This window comes from Podarcis gaigeae (assembly GCF_964106915.1).
Source record: "Podarcis gaigeae genome assembly, chromosome: 2".
Classification (NCBI taxonomy): domain Eukaryota; kingdom Metazoa; phylum Chordata; class Lepidosauria; order Squamata; family Lacertidae; genus Podarcis; species Podarcis gaigeae.
In genome coordinates this window covers 11,976,789-11,997,728 of record NC_139679.1, presented here as the reverse complement: position 1 = coordinate 11,997,728, position 20,940 = coordinate 11,976,789, and the positions used below count along the sequence as shown (strand labels likewise).

Sequence of the window (20,940 nt, the reverse complement as noted above, 5' to 3'; positions counted from 1 at the left end):
TCTAAGCACTCTTCCACAGTCAAGTAGTGACTCACAATCATCAGCATGAATAGAGCAGATTTGGTGAGTTATTAATTTCAGCTGGAATATTTAATAACAAAAACTCAGCAGGAGATAATAGAAACTAGGAGGAAATATGTGCTTGAAGACATGGTGGATGTTTTGGGGGGGGGGAATTGTGTGTGTGTGTTTAAAGCAAAACAAAGAATGCAAACAGACTTTTTTGAGAATGCAAACAGACTTTTTATTTACTTTTAAAAACGTTTTTCTGTACCACTTTTCCAGCCCTCTCCAAAGTGCTTGCAGCAATAAGTATTACAATATTACATGACCAAATCCCTTCCAGTCTCCAAAAACACAATGCGCAGGGGAATATGTCACATTAGGGAAGAGGCTAGAGTAGAACCTTTCTCCCTGACACTTGCTTACTTGCAAGTACCGTATTTTTCGCTCTATAAGACACACCAGACCACAAGGCGCACCTAGTTTTTGGAGGAGGAAAACAAGAAAAAAATATATTCTGAATCTCAGAAGCCAGAACAGCAAGAGGGATCGCTGCGCAGTGAAAGCAGCAATCCCTCTTGCTGTTCTGGCTTCTGGGATAGCTGCGCAGCCTGCATTTGCTCCATAAGACGCACACACATTTCCCCTTACTTTTTAGGAGGGAAAAAGTGAGTCTTATAGAGCAAAAAAAGACAGCCAATTGGCATAGCCACTAGAGCAGGGGCCAGCAAGATTTACCTTGCCTGGGGCGGTTCACTCTAGCGGATCCCTCCGTGGGCCAGAGCGTGCATACCTGCAATTTCTGGCGTCTGCATCTGCGCAGACGCAATTTCCAGCACCATGGAAGCGAGTCCCCATGCCATGTTGCACCAGTTTAGCGCAGTGCGCGGGGACTTGCCGAGCAGGCAGCTTGGTTCGGGGGCAACTCGTGGGCCAGTTAAATGTCCCCCATGGGCCGCTAGTGGCCCATGGGCCTTAGCTTGCCGTCCCCTGGGCTAGAGGGTTCGGCTTGGACTCAGCCACAAAGCCCACCGGGTGACTTTGAGCAGATTGCTACCTCTCAGCCCAACTTAACTTCACAAGATAAAGAAATGGGGAGAGATCCATTTATGCTAACCTGAGTTCTTTGGGTGAAGAGCAGGATAAAGATGCCACCTGAATAAATATGAAAATGAAATATCTGTCCACTGCTTTTCAACCTGTCTGAACTAGCATTTCCACTTTCAAAGAGTTTGTGATCACAGGAGAGGATTCAAACATGAGATCTGTATCCTGTATTACAGTAATAGGAGGGTTGCAACATGTGCCTTTTTGTTCTAGCTTGAATCAGCTCTGGCACAGTGTGGTATCTTCTTGTGAGAGCAAGAGTTGTGATAGGCTGTATTTTCTGGCATCTGGCCTTCTGCTTGTTCACATGGCCTTTGCATTCAGCCCACACTGGTTTCCTGCCTGTCAACATTGCAGGCACAATTGTGGAGCCAAGGCAGCAGATGCAGTCCTGTAAGGCAGTCTTATTAGGCAGATATCGTTGGAATACAAGTTCCATCGGCCCCAGCCACTAGGGCAGGCATGGCCAAATTTGGCCCTCCAAATGTTTTGGGGCTACAACTCCCATCATCCCTAAATAACAAGACCAGGGATGGTGGGAATTGTAATCCCAAAACATCTGGAGGGCCAAGTTTGGCCATGCCTGCACTAGGGCAAATAGACCTGGGTGATGGGAACTGTAGTCCATGTTGACCACTCTTCCTCTGTTTGTGAAAGTGGGAGAGGAAGGATGAGGTCTGATGAGGCCCTGCTTAAGCACTGTGGCCCAAACACAGCCCTTCTCCTTCTGTAGGAAAGGGTGATGAGATAGTGCCATTCTCAGCCCCTCTTCACCCATTCTCCGCGCAGCTCATCTACCTTCCACCACCTTGGGGTGACTGCAAGTCGGTGACCATGGAATCCGAATTCTACGATACCTACAGCATTGCAGCCTGCCGCATCGACTGTGAGACCCGCTACTTGGTGGAGAACTGCAACTGCCGCATGGTGCACATGCCTGGTAAGATGGAGTGATGAAGCCAGTGGCAGAGCAAAGGGTGGAGGCCACAACAATTGCACAGAAAGATTTAAAAGAAGCCTTCTGGATAATACTTTGAAAGATCAGGATTCCCCTGCTTACCAACAAGAGCATAGTTCCTCATGAATAGGCACACTGGTCTGGTGGTGCTCTGGCATGCCATGTGTACTTGTGAGTTAGCACAGTGGCGTAGCAGGGAGGGCACAGGGGTGGTGGCCCGGGGCACAAAATTCTTAAGGGTGCAACCCATGCTACACCACTGGGCTGCAGCAGTCCTGAAGGTGCCGCGAAACTGGGAGGGAGGTGGCTCACTTTCCTGGCCCTGTAATGCACGGAGCAAGCGTTTCCGAGCACAATTCAAAGTTTTGGTGCTGACCTTGAAAGCCCTAAACAGCCTCGGTCCAGTATACCTGAAGGAGCGTCTCCACCCCATCGTTCAACCTGGACACTGAAGTCCAGCTGCAAGGGCCTTCTGGCGGTTCCTTCACTGCCAGAAGTGAGGGTATTGCTTCCTGAATTGTAGAATATTTTCAAGCCTTTGCAAAATCAAAGTTTTCGGGGCTGCTGAAAATGTTTATGAAAAGCCCCCCCCCCTTTTGGTTCAAGCTTAATTATAACTATTATAGCTGTTCCCTAATTGCAGCCACTCCCATTCTGTATACTGAGTGCATCCTTTAACACAACCCAGCGCTCCGTCAACCAGCCCACCTTGGTCTGTATTCAATCTTTCCTGTTAAGCAGAAATCCTTGTCAAGGGATGCAATTAGCATAATAAATATGAATTAATTATTCCAGTCAGTTGCATCTCCTGGGGAGAAGAGGGCAGGCAGAATAATAGTGCAGATGTATGAGGAGAAAGAGAGGGAAGAGTTGTTGTTTTTTCCAAAGGCAGGCTGATCCTGTCAAATGGTATTCAGACTTCTGGAGAAGGAGATGGAATCAGGATTTGAGAGACAGCAGCAGAGACTTATATCCAGCTTTGCTTATGTAATGACTGCTTTGGTTTTTGTTTTGTTTTTTAGTTTGGTTTTTTATTCTTTTTTTCCTTTATCAGGTCTCTGTCTTACAAGGTCTCTGAGAACCCTGAATGCAACTAGAGATACAAAGGAAATGTACAGTCATACCTCGGGTTACAGCGTTGCGTTTTTTCGGGTTGCGGACTACCGAAACCCAGAAGTACCGGAACAGGTTACTTCTGGGTTTTGGCGGTCACGCATGTGCAGAAGCGCTAAATCTCAACCTGCATGTGTGCAGACGCGCAGGCGCAGGTTGCGAACATTGCGAGTTGCGAACATGCATCCCGCATGGATCACGTTCGCAACCCGAGTGTCCACTGTCTCTTTTAGGGCTATGTTTTCACTAACTGTACTGTGTTTTGCTTGCTACACGGCCCGATTCACACACAGCATGAAGCCAAACCTAGCCAGACAGAACAAGCATGAGGATCCCCAGAGCGAAAATCATGGCTGCTTTGCTCCTCGGTTCTACTGCTGCCACTGCATAATCCAAGACCAAGCCATGGTTTGGCTTAATATTACGTGCAAACCCAGACTCATGGTTTGTATCACTCCCAAGTCCCAACAAACCATGAGATGTAACCAAGGTTTATTCTTGATTTCCCGCTTGTGGTTTGTTCACATATACTGCTAAGCCAAACCATGACAAGCTCTGGGTAGTGTGGCAGCAACAGGACCATGGGAGGAGTGAAGTGGACTTAATTTTTGCTAAGGTGCCCACACTCTTGGCTTGGCTTAGTGTTGATGTGAGAACAAGGCCACTCTGTGGGCAGGGCTTAACAAAACCCGACCTGTTAACTCTCTGGGCAAGGCTTCGGCAGTTTTTACAGATATGATTCCTAGGGAATTCAGCTTTTGAATCTTTCCCCCTAATGGAGAAAATCCCCTCTCCCCACACATAGAAAGCTAGCATGTCAAGGGAAAAGGCTCAGCCCCACCCTTCCTTTTGACTTGCTGTATTTCTATCAGCAGCGGATGATCTCCACACAGGAATTAGGAATGATACCAGCTTCTAACCACAAAAGATTACAGTCATACCTAATGTTACGTCCGCTTCATGTTACGTTCTTTCAGGTTACATCCCGCAGTGACCCAGAAGTACCGGAAAGGGTTACTTCCGGGTTTCGCCGGTCGCGCATGCGCAGAAGCACAAAGTGATGTCACGCGCATGCACAGAAGCGGTGAATCGCAACCCGCGCATGCACAGACGCGCCACTGCAGGTTGCGTTCTTTTCATGTTGCGAACGGATCCCGTTCACAACCAGAGGTCCCACAGTTATGAGGCATACAAGATGTTCCAGCTGAGTCAGAGCTCAGCTGCTTAAGAGGGGGCAGGGAGCTGAAATGTCCTTCCCTCGCTGTGTAGGAGACACTTCTGCATCGAAAAGCCACTAGAGAAAACCATGGAGCTTATCTACCTTGCATGCAAAGGCATAGCAAGGTTAATCATCTGGGCAGCTCAACCAGGGAAATGCCAGCTCTAAAAAGATGCAGTCGGCTTCCTTAGCAGTGAAAGTGGACAGAACAAAGGAGAGAGGTGGGGGACGCAGCATCTCTTGGAGTTTAAGGATCGCCTGGTGCAGAGAAGCCACAACCCCTTTATCACAAAACTGCAGCAATTTAAACACGAAGGTTGCCCCCTCTTCTTTCAGTTCACATTTATGGGTAGAATGAGGAGTCCCATTTGCACTCATGCAAAGCAGAGAGATGTGTGGGCTTTGCAGAACATTGCAAATTCCCCTCCCTGGTTAAATTTCACTGCTTGTGAATGCAGGAGGTCAGAATAGAGTCTCACCGTGATATATAACTTTGTGGTGTGATTTGCTTACTTTTCTGTTTCCCTGCAGGTGATGCTCCCTACTGCACCCCTGAGCAATACAAGGAGTGTGCAGACCCCGCTCTTGGTAAGCAGATGGGCGGCATATCAATAATAAAAATATGATGATGGTGTCTATGTGGACATAGACATGGGGTAACAGTGCCCCTGAAGGACCAGTGCACAGCCTGGGAGTCATTTGGGACTCACAGCTGTCCATGGAGGCACAAGTCAATTCTGTGTCCAGGGCAGCTGTTTATCAGCTCCATCTGGTACGCAGGCTGAGACCCTACCTGCCCACAGACTGTCTCGCCAGAGTGGTGCATGCTCTGGTTATCTCCCGCTTGGACTATTGCAATGCGCTCTACATGAGGCTACCTTTGAAAGTGACTTGGAAACTACAACTAATCCAGAATGCAGCAGCTTCTGGTAACTGGGAGCGGCTGCCGAGACCACATAACACCTCTCCTAAAAGACCTACGTTGGCTCCAAGTACGTTTTTCAGCACAATTCAAAGTGTTGGTGCTAACCTATAAAGCCCTAAACAGCCTCGGTCCTGTATACCTGAAGGAGCGTCTCCACCCCCATCGTTCAGCCCGGAAACTATGATCCAGCACTGAGGGCCTTCTGGTGGTTCCCTCCCTGTGAGAAGTGAGGTTACAGGGAACCAGGCAGAGGGCCTTCTGGATAGTGGTGCCTGCCCTGTAGAACACCCTCCCATCAGATGTCAAGGAAATAAACAACTACCAGTATCTGACTTTTAGAAGACATCTGAAGGCAGCCCTGTTTAGGGAAGTTTTGAATGTTTGATGTTTTATCATGTTTTTAATATTCTGTTGGGAGCCACCCAGAGTGGTTGGGGAAATGAATGAATGAATGAAGAATGAATGAATGAATGAATGAATGAATGAATGATACCTGTCCCTGGTTGGAAGACCCTTAGAGTCACATAGATGGACCCTTTCAGATTCTAAAGGAAGAGCTTAACGCAAGTGCAGTAATCCCTATCTCTTTCCCCAAATCACTCTTGTTTCAAACTGACATCTGCTTCTCCTTCCCTGTTCCCACAGACTTCTTGGTGGAGAAGGACAACGACTACTGTGTTTGTGAGATGCCTTGCAATGTCACCCGTTATGGCAAGGAGCTCTCCATGGTCAAGATTCCCAGTAAAGCATCAGCCAAGTACCTGGCCAAGAAATACAACAAGAGCGAGCAGTACATTGGGTGAGTGCTGCCGCCTGACGCAGCCTTGGACACCACCGCCTGTCGACTCCGCTTGCCATCATTCTTTCTGCACCCTGCGCTCGAGCAAGGGAGGTCAAGCCCAAACAGCAAGCTTGGGGCATTGCTGAGTACTTAGGAGATATGAGGCACAGACCCATGATGCAAATTTCCTGGTGCAAACTTAGGTCTACGGGTGCAAATTTGGGTCTCTTCTCCAAAGTTACAAAGGTGGGAATCCCCAAAGCGCTGTGTTTTGCAGCATGCCCAAGAGCCCTGAAAGCAAAGTTTTGTTTGCCATGGAGGAATTTTTTAAAAGGCCATTTCAGTCAAGCCACACCTAGTTCCCCAACATGGGTGGCATCAGATGAGGGGCAGGTGAAGATACAGCTCCCTGCCAAAATAAGGGTTTCCAGACAATAACCCTCCAAAGCATGGGTAGGCAAGGTAAGGCCCGGGGGCCGGATCTGGCCCAATCGCCTTCTAAATCCAGCCCGCAGACGGTCCAGGAATCAGCATGTTTTTACATGAGTAGAATGTGCCCTTTTATTTAAAATGCATCTCTGGGTTGTTTGTGGGGCCTGCCTGGTGTTTTTACATGAGTAGAATGTGCCCTTTTATTTAAAATGCATCTCTGGGTTGTTTGTGGGGCCTGCCTGGTGTTTTTACATGAGTAGAATGTGCCCTTTTATTTAAAATGCATCTCTGGGTTGTTTGTGGGGCCTGCCTGGTGTTTTTACATGAGTAGAATGTGCCCTTTTATTTAAAATGCATCTCTGGGTTATTTGTGGGGCATAGGAATTCGTTCATTTTTCCCCCCTTCAAAATATAGTCCGGGCCTCCACAAGGTCTGAGGGACAGTGGACCGGCCCCCTGCTGAAAAAGTTTGCTGACCCTTGTTCCAAAGCCTCTCTGCCTTAGTCCTTACAGTCTAATTTCAATCTGTGTGCTGTTAAAATGGCCCGGGGCAGTGTTAGGGGGGAATCTAAAGATATGGTCCACCAGCTGGAAAGGTAATCCTATCCTGTCCTACAGAGGGTCTCTGTTTCTTGAAGGCTGAGCGCCTTAGGTTGGTACCAGCTACATCCTTAAATCTTGGATCTAGGCAGGTAAGTGCCCATGATGGTGCTAGGCATTATTTATAAGGCTGGTTGAGGGTAGACACTTTGGTCACTGCCAGGCAGATGCTTGTCTTAGAAGCTTGTAATCACTTCGCTTCCTCCCATACAGGGAGAACATCCTGGTACTGGACATTTTCTTTGAAGCTCTGAACTATGAGACCATTGAACAGAAAAAAGCATATGAAGTGGCTGGACTTCTGGGTGAGATTATCTTCTTCTTTTGAGGGTGGGGACAGCAATGGATGCACACCTCCTAATTTCTCTTACTCCTTTGGGGTGACTTTGGTGCCTGTCTATAGTCCTCAAAATGCACATGTAATCAGAGCTTGCCATTCTACAGTTGTGCGGAAAACAACAACCCAAGTCCAGAATGCCAGAATTGGGGAATCCCAATGTTCCTTTCCCACCTCCAAGTAAATTTACAATGCTTACGTCTGCTCCATTAATGGAGGCTGGTCCATTAGGGCAACTGGGCACTGCCCCACCAATCCCAGCTGCCGCCACCCCACATACCTGTCCTTCTTACTTACAGACAGCCCAGAGAGTGGCATTGCCAGGGAGCTTCCTCCTCCTAAGTCTTGGTGTCGCCCCATTGTGGAACTCAACAGGGAGCAGGAGGGGACCAAACTAGAATTATTTCGTTCAGTCTGTCATGGGCTCAGACTCTGCCTACTGTCTGGGCTTCCCACTTTCCTCCCTACCAGGCTAGTGGGCACCAGCCACCCACATTTAAGGCTGCAAATATAGGTGTTAGCAATCACCTGGTGACATCAGAAACGAGTGGAGAAGGAGGGTGGCAAACTAGGAGTGCCAAAGTGTGGTTTGAACAAGACTCGGCCGGTGGATGGAGCCAAGCATGGCTTTTGACTTTTTTAGCAAGTGGGGCCTTGTCATTTGGGGAAAGGCAGGAGAGGTTTAGACAAAAAGGAGGTTGGGGCACATGTTGGCATGTCAGAGAACAATCCAATGGACCAGGCTGGGGAGTTCAGCAGAAATATTTAAAACAGGCTCATTTGAGAGGAATGGCAGGAGATATACCATCATAGCTCAGGTTACAGAATCTTCAGGTTGCCTTTTTTCAGGTTACAGACCACCGAAACCCGGAAGTGCCGGAACGGGTTACTTCCAGGTTTCGGCAGTTGCACATGCGCAGAAGCACTAAATCGCGCTTTGTGCATGCACAGAAGTGCCAAATCACAACCCGTACGTGCGCAGACACGCAGCTGCGGGTTGCGAACATGCATTTGCAACCCGAGCATCCATCCAAACACCTGATTTATTCTGCAAAGTACCTGATAAATACCAATCCTAAGGCAGGCAAGTCAAGTAAAATGTCAGACAAATGGCATCCCTGTCTCCAGACCACAGTACTGTGGCCCATGTTTCATTAGCCCCAAAATGGAAAACGAGCCTATTCCCATCTAAAAAAATATGGCAATTTAAACTGATGGAATATGTGCTGCTTGCGGACCTAACATATAGAATAAGAGAACAAGAAGAACATACGTTTAAAAAAGAAGATTGGAAAATGTTTATTGAATATATGGAGGGAAATGTGTATATTTGAAAACATGGGCAGCATTAAGTTAAAATCAACAATTTTGATGGATGTAATAATGGAATACTGAATAGTTTAGTTTATTTAAAATATGCAGGGATTTATGTTATGTGGGTTAAACCACAGAGCCTAGGACTTGCCGATCAGAAGGTCAGCGGTTCGAGCTCCCTGCTCCTGCCAACCTAGCAGTTCGAAAGCACGTCAAAGTGCAAGTAGATAAATAGGTACCACTCTGGCGGGAAAGTAAACGACGTTTCTGTGCACTGCTCTGGTTCGCCAGAAGCGGTTTAATCATGCTGGCCACATGACCGGGAAGCTGTACGCCGGCTCCCTCGGCCAATAAAGCGAGATGAGTGCTGCAACCACAGAGTCGGTCACGACTGGACCTAATGGTCAAGGGTCCCTTTACCTTTATGTTATGCAAAATGAACCATGGAAAGAGAAGAAGGGATGTCATTGATACTTTAAGGTTGTTTAAATGAATATTCTAAAATGTAAAACAGAAAATTTAATAAAAATTATGGGGGGGAGGGGAAATCCTCTCTCCAGACCACATTGGGCTTCTTAAACCCCCATGTCCCTGCCGACCTCCCCTGCCAGCATAGATTGGACCAACCAAGTCTGGAGAGCTGAGTGTTGAGATTAGGGATCCAGAGAAATGTGCCCCAATCTCAGTACCTGATTATTGCTCCCCTCTCCTCTTGCCTGCAGGTGACATCGGGGGACAGATGGGGCTGTTCATTGGAGCCAGCCTGTTAACTGTGCTGGAGCTATTTGACTACGCCTACGAAGTGAGTTTGGCTCCCTGGAGCATGATGGGGAACGGGGTACAGATCTGCTTACCGTCTAGAGAATCTTTTCAAAGGCACACAAAGCCTTTCCACTGCTAAAACAAGGCCTGTATGGGAGACTCTCCTGGGGACTATAGGGGAGGTGCTCTGGGCTCTTAGGGAGGTGGGAAGTAGTCTGAATCTAATGATGCATTGTGGCAGTAGGAAAATGCCCCTTCCTCACAGTTGCAAATGCATCTTTACCTGGGGTTCTCAGCCGTCTAAGCTAAGGCAGTCTTGCAGGGCTACCTTCCCATTGCAGCCTGAAAACCACATTCCCCCTTGGCCAATCCTCTGGGGACCGTATGCCACCAGTGGGCATGGTCAGAAATAGGTGTGGCCAGCCACGCACTCACACGCATGCTCACACACACACACACACACAATTGAGCTAATGCATGCAGATCAGCTAAGGAGAAAGGGACGCAGGTGGCGCTGTGGGTTAAAGCCTCAGCGCCTAGGACTTGCCGATCGAAAGGTCGGCGGTTCGAATCCCCGCGGCGGGGTGCACTCCCACTGCTTTGTCCCAGCGCCTGCCAACCTAGCAGTTCGAAAGCACCTCCGGGTGCAAGTAGATAAATAGGGACCACTTACCAGCGGGAAGGTAAACGGCGTTTCCGTGTGCGGCTCTGGCTCGCCAGATGCAGCTTTGTCACGTTGGCCATGTGACCCGGAAGTGTCTCCGGACAGTGCTGGCCCCTGGCCTCTTGAGTGAGATGGGCGCACAACCCCAGAGTCTGTCAAGACTGGCCTGTACGGGCAGGGGCACCTTTACCTTTACCAGCTAAGGAGAGAGGATGGTCAGCTCCCCTCCATACATCAAACAAGGAATCTGATGATCAGGGACGAAGTGATTTGCGTCTCCACCAGAGACATAGGCTCTGCTCAATCCCATGCTGTATTTCAATCTTCCTCGCTTCCCCCACAATGCTGAAATTGGTGGGGTCTTGGGGGGACTAAAAAAATGTGCAGGGCTAAATTGGACTGCTGAATTGAGGGTTAGCTACTGCTGCATTATAGCGTCTCCCAGCAAGGTTCTCCCAGCACCAAGATGCTGATGGTCCCAATCTTTGCCTCCTTTACCGTTGTGTAGACTTGCTCATAGCAGCAAACGGAGCACCCTCACCTTCCCTCCATTTTCCTCTCCACTGCTCTGAGGCACCAGCCACAGTCCTAAGCGACAAAACGGCATGGCTGTTTTGCGAATGGTTTACTTGAAACCAACAGCCTTCCTCCTCACTTCCATCTCTAGATTATCAAGTTCCGCTTCTTTCGCCGCGGCAAATGCCAGAAGAAACACAAAAGCAACAACAGCGACAAAGGGGTGGCCCTGAGTCTGGATGATGTGAAACGCCACGTGAGTGTCTAAGCTATTTGCCACCTTGCGCCGTGCATTCCCATGTCGCGTGACATCACTCCCCCCCACCCCGCCCCACCCCACCCCCTCCGTTTACACTAGCAATGTAACTGATTATATCATGCTCATACCACTTTAACTATCCCAATTAACCGCAACGAATTTTGGGACTTGCAGTTTGGAGAAGCGCCTGCTACTTCTTTACAAAGGATCCTTTACCAGCACCACACAGACACATACACAAAGGGACGCGGGTGGCACTTGGGCTAAACCACTGTGGGATTCCCATCAGAAGGTCGGCAGTTCAAATTCCCCCGATGGGGTGAGTTCGCATTGCTCTTTCCCAGCTCCTGCCAACCTAGCAGTCCAAAAGCACGCCAGTGCAAGTAGATAAATAGGTACCACTGTGGCGGGAAGGTAAACGGCGTTTCCGTGTGCCCTGGTTTCCGTCACGGTGTCCCGTTGCGCCAGTTTAATCATGCTGGCCACATGACCCGGAAAGCTGTCTGTGGCCAAATGCCGGCTCCCTCAGCCTAAAAGCGAGATGAGCGCCACAACCCCATAGTCGCCTTTGACTGGACTTAACCATCCAGGGTTCCTTTACCTTTACACACATATGCACAACTACAGCTCCCAAGATGTCCTGGCAAGAGGGAGTCACTATTATTTACAACTGTAGGATTAAATAAGCTTTCTCCAGTCTGGTACCCCCACCATGCCGACGGGGACTGATGGAACTTGTAGCCCCAAACATCTGGAAAACACCAGGATAGGTTAAGAATATAGCAAACTATTGTACGTAATTCTATAGTATAATGCCAAATCACTGTTAAATTAGTTTTCAGCACAGAGATCCCCCAAGAGTGGATTCAGAAAAATGACCGGCAGCCACTTAAAAGCTTATCGCACAATGAAGTAGTCATTCTGTAGCCTCCAGTCTCATGGCACAATGCAACATAACCATCCCTTTGCACCACCTTGGAAATTTCTGGAACCAAAGAAGTTTTGATACTAAGCATATCTACTGAGTCAAAGGTTACATATGATCGTCATCTCCCTATGCAGGAGGGAGGTAAAAAAGGTCACCTTTTTTAGTGACCTTTCCCTGGATCCTGATCTTATGAAGTAGGTTAGGCTGAGAGACAGTGACTGGCCCAATGTCACCCAGTGAGCTTCATGGTTCAGCGGGGATTCGAACCCTGGTCTCCCGGGTCACCGTCCAGCACTCAAACCTGGACGCCACACTGCTAGAAGGTCCCCAAATCCTGGAACTGCACACGCCACCCCATTCATTATCATTTCATGTTTACAGTGCTAATTGCAATGCCCACTGTGTTCCTCTCTCCTCTCCCCCCGCTGCAAACCCAGAATCCGTGCGAGAGCATCCGAGGCCACCCAGCAGGCATGACGTACGCGGCCAACATCCTACCTCACCATCCGGCCCGGGGAACGTTTGAGGACTTTACTTGCTAACTGACCACTGGATGTACAACTAACACTACCAAAGGGAAGGACCTTCGCTGAGCAGCCCTGGCCCAGCCCACGAACCTGCCAACTGACTCGTCAGGGCCTCTATCTCAAGACTCCCAGGGGGAGGCAAGATGGATCCGGCCTCTCCTCAACCCATCCGCCCCAGGCCAAGGCAGCGATACGCACACGGAGCAAACTGGACAGAGGGGGGCGGCATGGGGGTTATCTGTTCTACCAGGTCCACACCAGTTTCTGCTCTTGTCCCTGTCAATGCCCTCGGACTCTTAACTCGACAGAAGAGCTGCCAAGTGGAGGAGAGGATATCGCCTTCTCCAGTCCACATGCGGAGAAGTCTTGACTGCCTATGTGCCCCCCCCCCTTTGGCCTCCACGCTGCCCCATGCCTTGTTGGTGTCAGCCACCTTGCGTGAAGGCCCTTTCTTTTCTTTCAATGTCGATGCCAAGAAGAACCTACAGGAGTGCCAGCCAAACTGTTCCCCCACAGCATTCGGTTTCGTAAGGGCCCCTTGCCGTATCCAAAGGAGGTGCTACATCAATTCCATTCCCTTCCTCCCACCATCTGTATCACCACCTTGCTGTGTGTTGTGGGAGCCACAGCTGAGGCTTTCCCTGTAGCAAGACCGTAACTGAACTGTGAGGGCCCACCTGAATATCAACTGCTGTCTCTCCCAACTACCTGATTCCCTTTTGCTCCAGCCTGGTCTGGGTCTCAGCCTTGTTCACCCCCCAAGAGAGGCAGAGGAATGATTGGCAGATGAGCTGTTCCAAAGTTCAAAACATTGGTGTTACTACGAGCTGCCCTGGGCCCCTTCTGTACATGTTCTTAGGGGTTATGTGAAAAGTAAGGTTCAGAGAGAAGTCTGCCGTTTCTCGGTAGGGTACAAAACCAGATTGCTTTCAAACGAGCCTCACTTGAGGGTTCTGCAGCATCTGAAAGGAGAAGATGCAAGCGGCCTACCCTGCTGAATTTGACCCTGGGTTTCCTCTCCCCTACCTTCTACAGAGGCATGGCAACCTATAGCCCAGTCCTACAGGGAGAAGGGACACAGCATCATTTCTTTGGCTGTGCCGATGTGTAAGGGTGACCAGTGCCAGTTCCTGCCTCAGCACCACACTACTAAAGGACAGAAAGGACCTGCCTGTAGGCTAGTGACAATGATAGCTCCGATTTGGTGCAACGCAGAAAACCTGTTGCCCCTTAATTTCTACGGGCATTTTGGCAGACATAACCCATCCTAACGTCTAGCCAAGGGTTTGCCAGCAGTGATGGGCAGAGGGACATACCAACATCAAAAACACATAGAGGGTCTCCAGGCAATTGCATGCTAATGGTGTAAAACATTTTTATTTTGGGGGTTTTTTTATGTTTGCTCTAACGCATTGTCAGCATAGACAGGAATAAAAATCAGCTCAGGGGAGTGAAGATGACAGTCTTGGAAGTTTTAGCAAGCAAGGCCTCCTGGATTTTCCCAGTGCAGGAGATTTGCAGAATCCCACCACCGTGTCCTGTTTTGGAACAACTGTGTTACAACCACCTGATTGTACAACAGGGAGGTCACCAAGATCCATTGGGAGGGAGCTTTCCCAAGTTGGGAGGGTCAAGTACCATGCGGGGGGGGGGGAGGATTAGGCAGAGTGGTTTGGGCTTCCTTATATACTGATTCAGCTTCTCACGCAACCTGTTCACAGTGCCCATCCTGAGAAGACAAGAGCGGTGGTGGAAAACTATCAGGATGAAGAGGGGCTAACCTCTTCACAAAAGAGGCTCCCACCTGCTCCTGATTCCTGCTATGTGGCAGATCATCTGCTTGGCATGCAGAAGGCTCCAGGTTTAATCCCTGGCACCCCTCAAGTGCTCCTGGGAGAGCCCCTTGCATGAAACCCTGGAAGAGTCCCTGTCGGTCGGTTTTGAGAATCCCATTGAAAACCACCTTCAGAAAAGCCCAGGTTTGTTATCCAGAGATTGCCCAATCAACTGCTCAGCCAAACAGAGGGATTGACATTGGTGGAGAGGCTTGGCCAGAATTTGGTTTTGCAGAAGGAATCTGGCAAGCTTGTCTGCTGAGCTTTGTCCTGAGAGAAGGTGCATGTGCAAATCACTCCTGGTCACTTTAGGAGGAGAGAAAGGTCCATAAGAATTTTGCATTGAGCTGTACAGCTTGGCAGGGCTGGAAACTAGAGGCCTTAGCAGGCAGGGGTGAGGAGGGAGGGGTGACTTGGTCTTCCTCACACCCCCCTCTTTTGAGGGTTGCATTTGTTGATGCCTTCTCCCACTCCATTGTTGGTGGTTCAACAGGGGTTTGCCCACAAGTCAACGGAGCTGTCCAAGTTATTATGTACACCAGCTGGGATCTGAACAGGCTGGAAGATCCAGCAGCCAGAATGCAAATCTGGATTATTCAAGTCCATCTCTGGTGTGTCTGTGTGTGAGGCAGAGTGGCAGCGGATTAGGCCTCTACTCCTCCTATGCCTTATGACCCGATGGGTGTGAAGGGAAAAGCAGAGGTGGTGGTGGGAAGACAGACGTTCTGATTACCGGTATATTATGGGGATTGTTGGAAGGGCTGATGAAGAAACGTGACCTGAAGGTCCCAGATATCCATCTGCAGCCCTACAAGAGCCATGGGCCCTGATGGCTACTAAAACTGCCTCTAGGACTCTTTTTGCCTGCTTGTTTTGATGCCCTTCAGAGCCAGCTCTCAGATTTTTTTGGGGGGGTTGAGAGAAGATATGCCGACATGGGTGGTTTTTGGAAGCAACTGGCTGACCTCTCCCAGTCTGGGTCTCCACAACATCTCGTGCCTGCCATGGTCCAGTCTCTTCCCTCAACATTAACCAAGATTCGCTGCATGGGCAGCCTTCCCAGGTCCAAAGTTCTCCTTATCTTTAAGAGCTTTTGCAATAAAATCTCATCGTTGCTTTGGTTTTATTTGCTTTTCCCTTTCGAAAAGGCTTTGTTTGATTTCGATCCTGATTATTCCAGGGCTCGGCGGTCTAGACTTGCTTGTGAAAGGGGTGTTTGTTGTTTGTATTCAGCCTCCCAAATATATCGAGGCCCTTATTTCCCAAAGACGCTGCAACTCTGCCATGGCTGGACCTTTCTGGAAAGAAGCAGGGGGTCTCTGCATTGAGGAGGGGGGGCGGAGATATGTTTACCTTTCTTTAGTTTTAATTTGGTTCTTTCTACTTCTCTGCTTGAAAGCTTTTGAAGATAGGGCTCGAGTTTGACCTCTTTCCCCCCCCCTTTTTAATTTGACCGTTTTTACTACTTCATGCTCATTTTATATTTCTTATGTATAAAATATACGATATATATTATTATAATATATATATATATGTACATATATATATAGATAAATACGTACAAACTTCTCTATATGCGCCATCTCAGTGTAGATATATCCATCCAGTAGCATCAAAAGCCTTGATATTGTGCCATTATAATTTCTTTTCCCCCCAACTACCGATCTCTGAATGCCTTCAAGTGTATAAAGTGTTGAATTCTCTCTGGTATCTGTACTATGTACACATTTTCATAGGAAGCACAAGAAGATGACAAATGCATTGTATATCAAAAGCGGCTCCTCTTTAACAATGATATAAAGGATGATATCAACCATGGAAACTCTGCCTTTTTCTCCTTAGCTTTTTCCCCACCGCAGAAATCCATCACAATTAACAGCGTTCTTTTATCTTGCTTAACTGCCGCGGCACCATAGTAACGCGAGCTTGGCAGCCATCACTCACACGGTGCAGAGGTGGACGCCGGCGCCAGCTCCTTGGGGAAGAACAGCACATCAGGGAAGGGCTGTAGCTCGGTGGCAGAACATCTGCTTTTCCTGCAGGTACAGGGTTCGAATCCCAGCTTCTCCAGATAGGTCTGGAAATAGGGTTGCCCCCTGTCCTGTATAATACTGGATTGTCCCATAGTTCACTATAAAACACTGCATCTTGTACTGATACGGTTTTGCTAGTGCCATAGCTACAGTGGGGCTAGCCAGGTTTTTTGCCCCGGGTGAAGCCTCCAGAGGGGTGCCATTGAGGCTCCCAGCCTGTGTGCGTGTGTACACAAGGGTGAGTGTGTGGGTGTGTAAAACTGGGACTTTGAGCTGAGTGAAATAAAGCCCCTGGTTTGGTCCTGTATTTCAGGTCTTCTCTCTCTTTCTCTTTCTCTTTCTCTTTCTCTTTCTCCTTCTCTTTCTCAAAACAAAATAAAAAAATTCCTTCCAGTAGCATTCCTTCCAGTACAGTGGTACCTCTGGATATAAACAGGATCCGTTCCGGAGCCCCGTTCGCATCCTGAGTAGAACGTAATACGCAACTGCGCGTGCGCGGGTCACATTTCGCCACTTCTGCGCAAGCGCATGATGTCATTTTGAGCGGAAGTAACACACTCTGTTACTTTCGGGTCACCGTGGAGCGCAACCCGAAAATACTTAACCTGAAGCTACTTCAACCTGAGTTATGACTGTACAGTGGTACCTTGGGTTAAGTACTTAATTCATTCCGGAGGTCCGTTCTTAACCTGAAACTGTTCTTAACCTGAAGCACCACTTCAGCTAATGGGGCCTCCTGCTGCTGCTGTGCCGCTGCTGCACGATTTCTGTTCTCATCCTGAAGCAAAGTTCTTAACCCGAGGTACTATTCTGGGTTAGCAGAGTCTGTAACCTGAAGCGTATGTAACCCGAGGTACCACTGTACTCTCTCTCTGTCTCTCTCTCTCTGTCTCTCTTCCAAGTCAGGGATGCTCTCCAAATGCATGTGTTTGAAAGGATATGTGAAAGATCATGTATTTAAGCTCTGGGTAGCCAAGCACAGAAGCACAGGCAGATTTACAAATTCGTGTGTTTGTGTGTATGACAAATTCTAGAAGGGCCATCCTGTCAGGCTGCTATAAATCGTCATGGATTGCTTTGAAGTCACTTCAGCAACAGATGGGGGTGGAACATCCCCCAACCGCAACACACTGCCCTGTATTTCACCAGAACACAGGTGGCAACCCAAGGTGGAAATTTCCCCTGTCTGAAAACCTGGAGTGCTGTTGTCAGTCAACATACACCAATATGGTAACCTCCAGATGTTTTAGACTACAATTCAAAGTGGCTGGAGCTGATGAGGGTTGTAGTCCACAACCTAAGGAGGACTACTGCTGATGTAGACAATCAAAGTGAGGTGAACCAGTAGCCTGACTCAAATACAGTGGTACCTCAGGTTACATACGCTTCAGGTTACAGACACTTCAGGTTACAGACTCCGCTAACCCAGAAATAGTACCTCGGGTTAAGAACTTTGCTTCAGGATGAGAACAGAAATCGTGCAGCAGCAGCACAGCAACAGTGCGAGGCCCCATTAGCTAAAGTGGTGCTTCAGGTTAAGAACAGTTTCAGGTTAAGAATGGACCTCCGGAACGAATTAAATTCTTAACCCAAGGTACCACTGTATAAGGCAGCTCAAGCAGACACAAGATTAATTCAGAGCGCCTTCTTGGGACGCCCTGTGTGCAAACTGAGAATGCCAGTGCTGTTGGGGTGTGGGTTCTTTGCCGGTATTGGGCAAACCCTTGATCGTTCAGCAATCTTGCGCATACTCTGGCAGGTGAGCACCATGCTTGAATTTCTCCACATGTGGCTGGGGTAACCCGGTCAGATGGGTGACATCATCATCATCATCATCATCATCATCATACTGACTGCCTAGACGCAATCTGGTTTGGACTCACACCTCTTCATCACAACAAGCTGCATCTGTGCATATTTCTGCAATTAATGGTGTGATTGTTTATTTTATAAGGTGGTTTTTGATGATGAGAATAGGTCACAATTACACCTAAAATGACGGGGGGGCTATGCAAAGCAGACTGCAAGCAAGAGTTTGGGGGTATGCACACATGCTCTCTGGGACTCGGGTGGCGCTGTGGGTTAAACCACAGAGCCTAGGACTTGCCAATCAGAAGGTCGGCAGTTCGAATCCCCGTGATGGGGTGAGCTCCCGTTGCTCGGTCCCTGCTCCTCCCATCCTAGCAGTTCGAAAGCACACAAGTGCAAGAAGATAAATAGGTACCGCTCCAGCGGGAAGGTAAACGGCATTTCCGTGCGCTGCTCTGGTTCACCAGAAGCGGCTTAGTCATGCTGGCCACATGACCTGGAAGCTGTACGCCGGCTCCCTCGGCCAATAAAGCGAGATGAGCGCCGCAACCCCAGAGTCGGCCACGACTGGACCTAATGGGTCCCTTTACCTTTACAAATGCTCTCTGTATACTATTGTCAGCTGTATTAGGAACCAAAGATGCAAATTGTGGCCAGAAGCTTCCCAAACTAGTTTTTGAAAATCCATATTAAATGGAGGCGTATTTTGATATTCATATATAATTAAAGGTCCAAGCTTGGGCCCCGAGAGACTGTGCTTTTAATTAATGCACAGCTATGGGCGTTTTGATAAGATTCTATCCATTTTCCCATATGTAAAATGGGAACAGCAGCCTAACCCCAAAGGGTGGAGGATGAACCATATAAGAATAACAACTAAAGGATTTGGTATATTAGCTTTCTACAAGGAGGGCACTGAGTTTGGTATGTTCCACCCTTTGTGGGCAAGGCTCTGGAAGTCTGGTGAAATGGAAAACATGGAGCCAGTGCTTTGTTTTTAAAATAAGACATGTTCTTCACCCTCACACCTAACCCCGGATTAGTGGAGGTTTTTTTTGCAAAAGACACTTTGGATGTGCTGAGGCACAGAGCCGATCCTTGGCAATTTAACTGCAAGGGATGCTTAAATAGCCTTCTGCATTTCTCACATCTATAATCTGAATGTAAAGCCGATAGAAGTTTGGATGCCTTCCCTCAGGTGTGCATTGATTCCAAAAAGAACTCTCTTCTGCCTTCCGCCACACATTAAAAAGTGACAAATTCCAGATGAAGGCATTGTTGGTACGATTGATGAAAACAGCTTTATTCTGTTCCTACTTACTGAGCCTGGCTTCTCCAGATGACCCATTTATTGAGCATTCATCCTGATTTGCTTGCACAAAGCTTACACAATGGTTAGACTATGTCTGGTCTTCACTGAGCATTCATTCTGATTTATGAGGCACTTATATGACAATGAAGGGGACGCAGGTGGCGCTGTGGGTTAAACCACAGAGCCTAGGACTTGCCGATCAGAAGGTTGGCAGTTCGAATCCCCGCGACGGGCTGAGCCCCCGTTACTCGGTCCCTGCTCCTGTCAATCTAGCAGTTCGAAAGCACATCAAAGTGCAAGTAGATAAATAGGTACCACTCCGGCGGGAAGGTAAACGGCGTTTCCGTGCGCTGCTCTGGTTCGCCAGAAGCAGCTTAGTCATGCTGGCCACATGACCCGGAAGCTGTACGCCGGCTCCCTCGGCCAGTAAAGCGAGGTGAGCACTACAACCCCAGAGTTGGCCACGGTTGGACCTAATGGTCAGGGGCCACCTTTACCTTTTTATATGACAATGAGCATTCATCCTGCTTTAGTTGCACGTGCCGCCAGCGCAACCCAATGTGTCACAAGAGGCTTGGAACGGAATGGAACCATTGTGTTGGCTGCTTCCTCCATTCAATGTCCAGTGTGGTGTAGTGGTTAAGAGCGGTAGTCTCGTAATCCTGGGGAACCGGGTTCGATTCCCTGCTCCTCCACATGCAGCTGCTGGGTGACCTTGGGCCAGTCACACTTCTGTGAAGTCTCTCAGCCCCACTCACCTCACAGAGTGTTTGTTGTGGGGGAGGAAGGGAAAGGAGAATGTTAGCCGCTTTGAGACTCCTTAAAGGGAGTGAAAGGCGGGATATCAAATCCAAACTCTTCTTCTTCTTCTTCATTGGGGATGTGAGGCCCTGTGGGCACTGACTCCTTGCAAATCTCACTCTTCTAATATGTGAACCATGCTATCATCTCAGGAAAGATACGAAGAATGCCTCCAATCTTAGTCTAGAAAAACAAAGGCTGGCAAGCTCTCCCACTTTGCAATCTCTTTCTTTTCATTGTTCTCAGAGGGGCAGTGACCAACAAAAACAGAACTACACATTTATAGTGGGAAACCAGATAGATTCCCTCAAGGTTGCGGGACGGTCACATTCTTCCCAACACTCAAATTTCAACATTTCTTGCTGACAAAAAGGGAAATCCTTCACAGCTGGAATATTCATTGCAGTTTTGAGTACAGTGGTACCTCGGGTTACATACGCTTCAGGTTACAGACTCCACTAACCCAGAAATAGTACCTCAGGTTAAGATCTTTGCTTCAGGATGAGAACAGAAATCGTGCTCCAGCGGTGCAGTGGCAGCGGGAGGCCCCATTAGCTAAAGTGGTGCTTCAACTTAAGAACAGTTTCAGGTTAAGAAGGGACCTCCAGAATGAATTAAGTAGTTAACCCGAGGTACCACTGTATCTGTGTTCTCTATGCTTGCCTGAGACTCGCAGGCACCTATTGAACAGCGCCTGTTACATCA

General features: G+C 48.5%; 1 protein-coding gene across 4 annotated transcripts in view; it reads left to right on the top strand.

Moving 5' to 3' along the window:
* The window catches only part of ASIC1 (acid sensing ion channel subunit 1), a 211,106-nt gene extending 195,004 nt beyond the window's left edge, over positions 1 to 16,102 (top strand). For all 4 annotated transcript variants that reach the window (XM_083728908.1, XM_083728906.1, XM_083728907.1 and 1 more), the window contains 7 exons: positions 1,900 to 2,050; positions 4,932 to 4,988; positions 5,971 to 6,124; positions 7,352 to 7,443; positions 9,512 to 9,591; positions 10,883 to 10,987; positions 12,356 to 16,102. In XM_083728908.1, the coding sequence (XP_083585034.1) occupies positions 1,900 to 2,050; positions 4,932 to 4,988; positions 5,971 to 6,124; positions 7,352 to 7,443; positions 9,512 to 9,591; positions 10,883 to 10,987; positions 12,356 to 12,460 (744 nt within the window). In that variant the 3' untranslated portion in view covers positions 12,461 to 16,102. The remainder of the gene's footprint in view (positions 1 to 1,899; positions 2,051 to 4,931; positions 4,989 to 5,970; positions 6,125 to 7,351; positions 7,444 to 9,511; positions 9,592 to 10,882; positions 10,988 to 12,355) is intronic.
* Positions 16,103 to 20,940: the final 4,838 nt, after the last annotated feature.